A 1,435-nucleotide genomic window follows, 5' to 3' on the forward strand; every position below is an offset into this window, starting at 1 on the left:
GAGAGCTCTAGGAGCCATCCTGGGGCTTGTTTAAAGGTAAAACTGTGTGTCTGTGTCTTTAATTTAAACTCACGGAGAATTTTCCCATGTGAAGGAACCATTCCAGTCTGCGCTGGCCATGGACTAAAGGAATTCCCACCAAACTACAGTGAAAGAATTTCATCTCAGTAGAATTTTCATACTCCACATCCTAGGCACTTCCTATTTATCTCAGGTACTACCTTGCTGATAGAAAGGCAGCTTGCTAACAAATTATGGAGAGAGATATCTCTATGGGTTTTGGTCATCAGTAATCCTTTTCAGAGAACTCCCCTTGTGTGTGTGCATGTACATTCCCCAAAGAAACTAAAAAATGTTCATCTTATCTTTCCAAATGTGAAACTCCCTACACTCCCCCTTCATTCCTCACATTTTTTTCTTTCATTAAGAATTTACTATTTCTTTCACTAAAACTTCCATCATAAATCATGAGTTTCTCATGAGACATTAAGCATTTTCACCCTCAGAAGCCAAAGCTGTGTTTCTATACAATATTTTCCTGCATGACCTGAGACAAGGTCAGGGAATAAAATTATATGCAATGATGAACATATAGATCATTTCATTCACCTTGAGGTTTTATGCTTTCAAAATCATAAGTTTCAGGAGCATTTGAGGAACCACGATGACAGTTTTCACCCTAACCTCTGAAGAATCTTATATGAGGAAAATTTCCTTTATGTTCTCCTGCTGGGTCCTTAGGGTTGGTCTGGATGACTTTTATAGCAGTGCCTGGTAGGTGGCTACAATAGTAGACTAGTTCCTGGTCCTTAAACCAAAGTGATTCCAGAGGCAGATGCTCAGCAGCCAGGCCCCTGGTGGCTGCTCAGAGTTTGTGCTCAGCTCCTCCTGCAGTTTCTGCCACTGTGTCACCCAGAGCACAGTAGTACACAGCCATGTCTGACTCTTGGACAGAGGCTTTCACCAGGTGGAAGGAGGTGGTTTCTTGATCATATGTAGCTTCAAAATCTTTGTTGATGACCTTATCATTGGCCTTCACAGCTTTCAGGAGGAGCTGTGGCCCTTCTCCAGGGTATTGAACATACCAGAATAGGGCTGGGTACTGTGAGGTTTCATAGGAACAGTTCACAGTCAGGGAAGACCCTTCAGAGAGGGTCATTTGTCCTTCTGTCTGGATCACCGAGTCTCCTTCACTTCCTCCTAAGAAGAAAATTAATAACAAATTAGTGCGGGTTACCTTAGTCATGATCTCCTTTTAGAGAAAGTTATTCATCAGCATAGTAGAACCAAAGGCTCTAAGATCTATATGCCACTTTCCTTACCAAACATTAAGACTAGTACAATCACTGGTCCTGGGGCAAAGTTCATTTTCACAACCTCTTTAGTCCTTGGATCCTGAATTCACAGAGTAAAGAAAGGTCTGGGTCACAGTGAG

General features: G+C 42.0%; 1 gene segment (V, D, J or C); it reads right to left on the minus strand.

Annotated features, from left to right (window-relative positions):
• Positions 1 to 865: 865 nt before the first annotated feature.
• LOC107144254 lies at positions 866 to 1,435 on the minus strand. The segment is given in 2 exon segments: positions 866 to 1,200; positions 1,323 to 1,435. Coding segments are annotated over 2 exon segments (381 nt in total).

This window comes from Marmota marmota, unplaced genomic scaffold (assembly GCF_001458135.2).
Source record: "Marmota marmota marmota unplaced genomic scaffold, marMar, whole genome shotgun sequence".
Classification (NCBI taxonomy): Eukaryota; Metazoa; Chordata; class Mammalia; order Rodentia; family Sciuridae; genus Marmota; species Marmota marmota.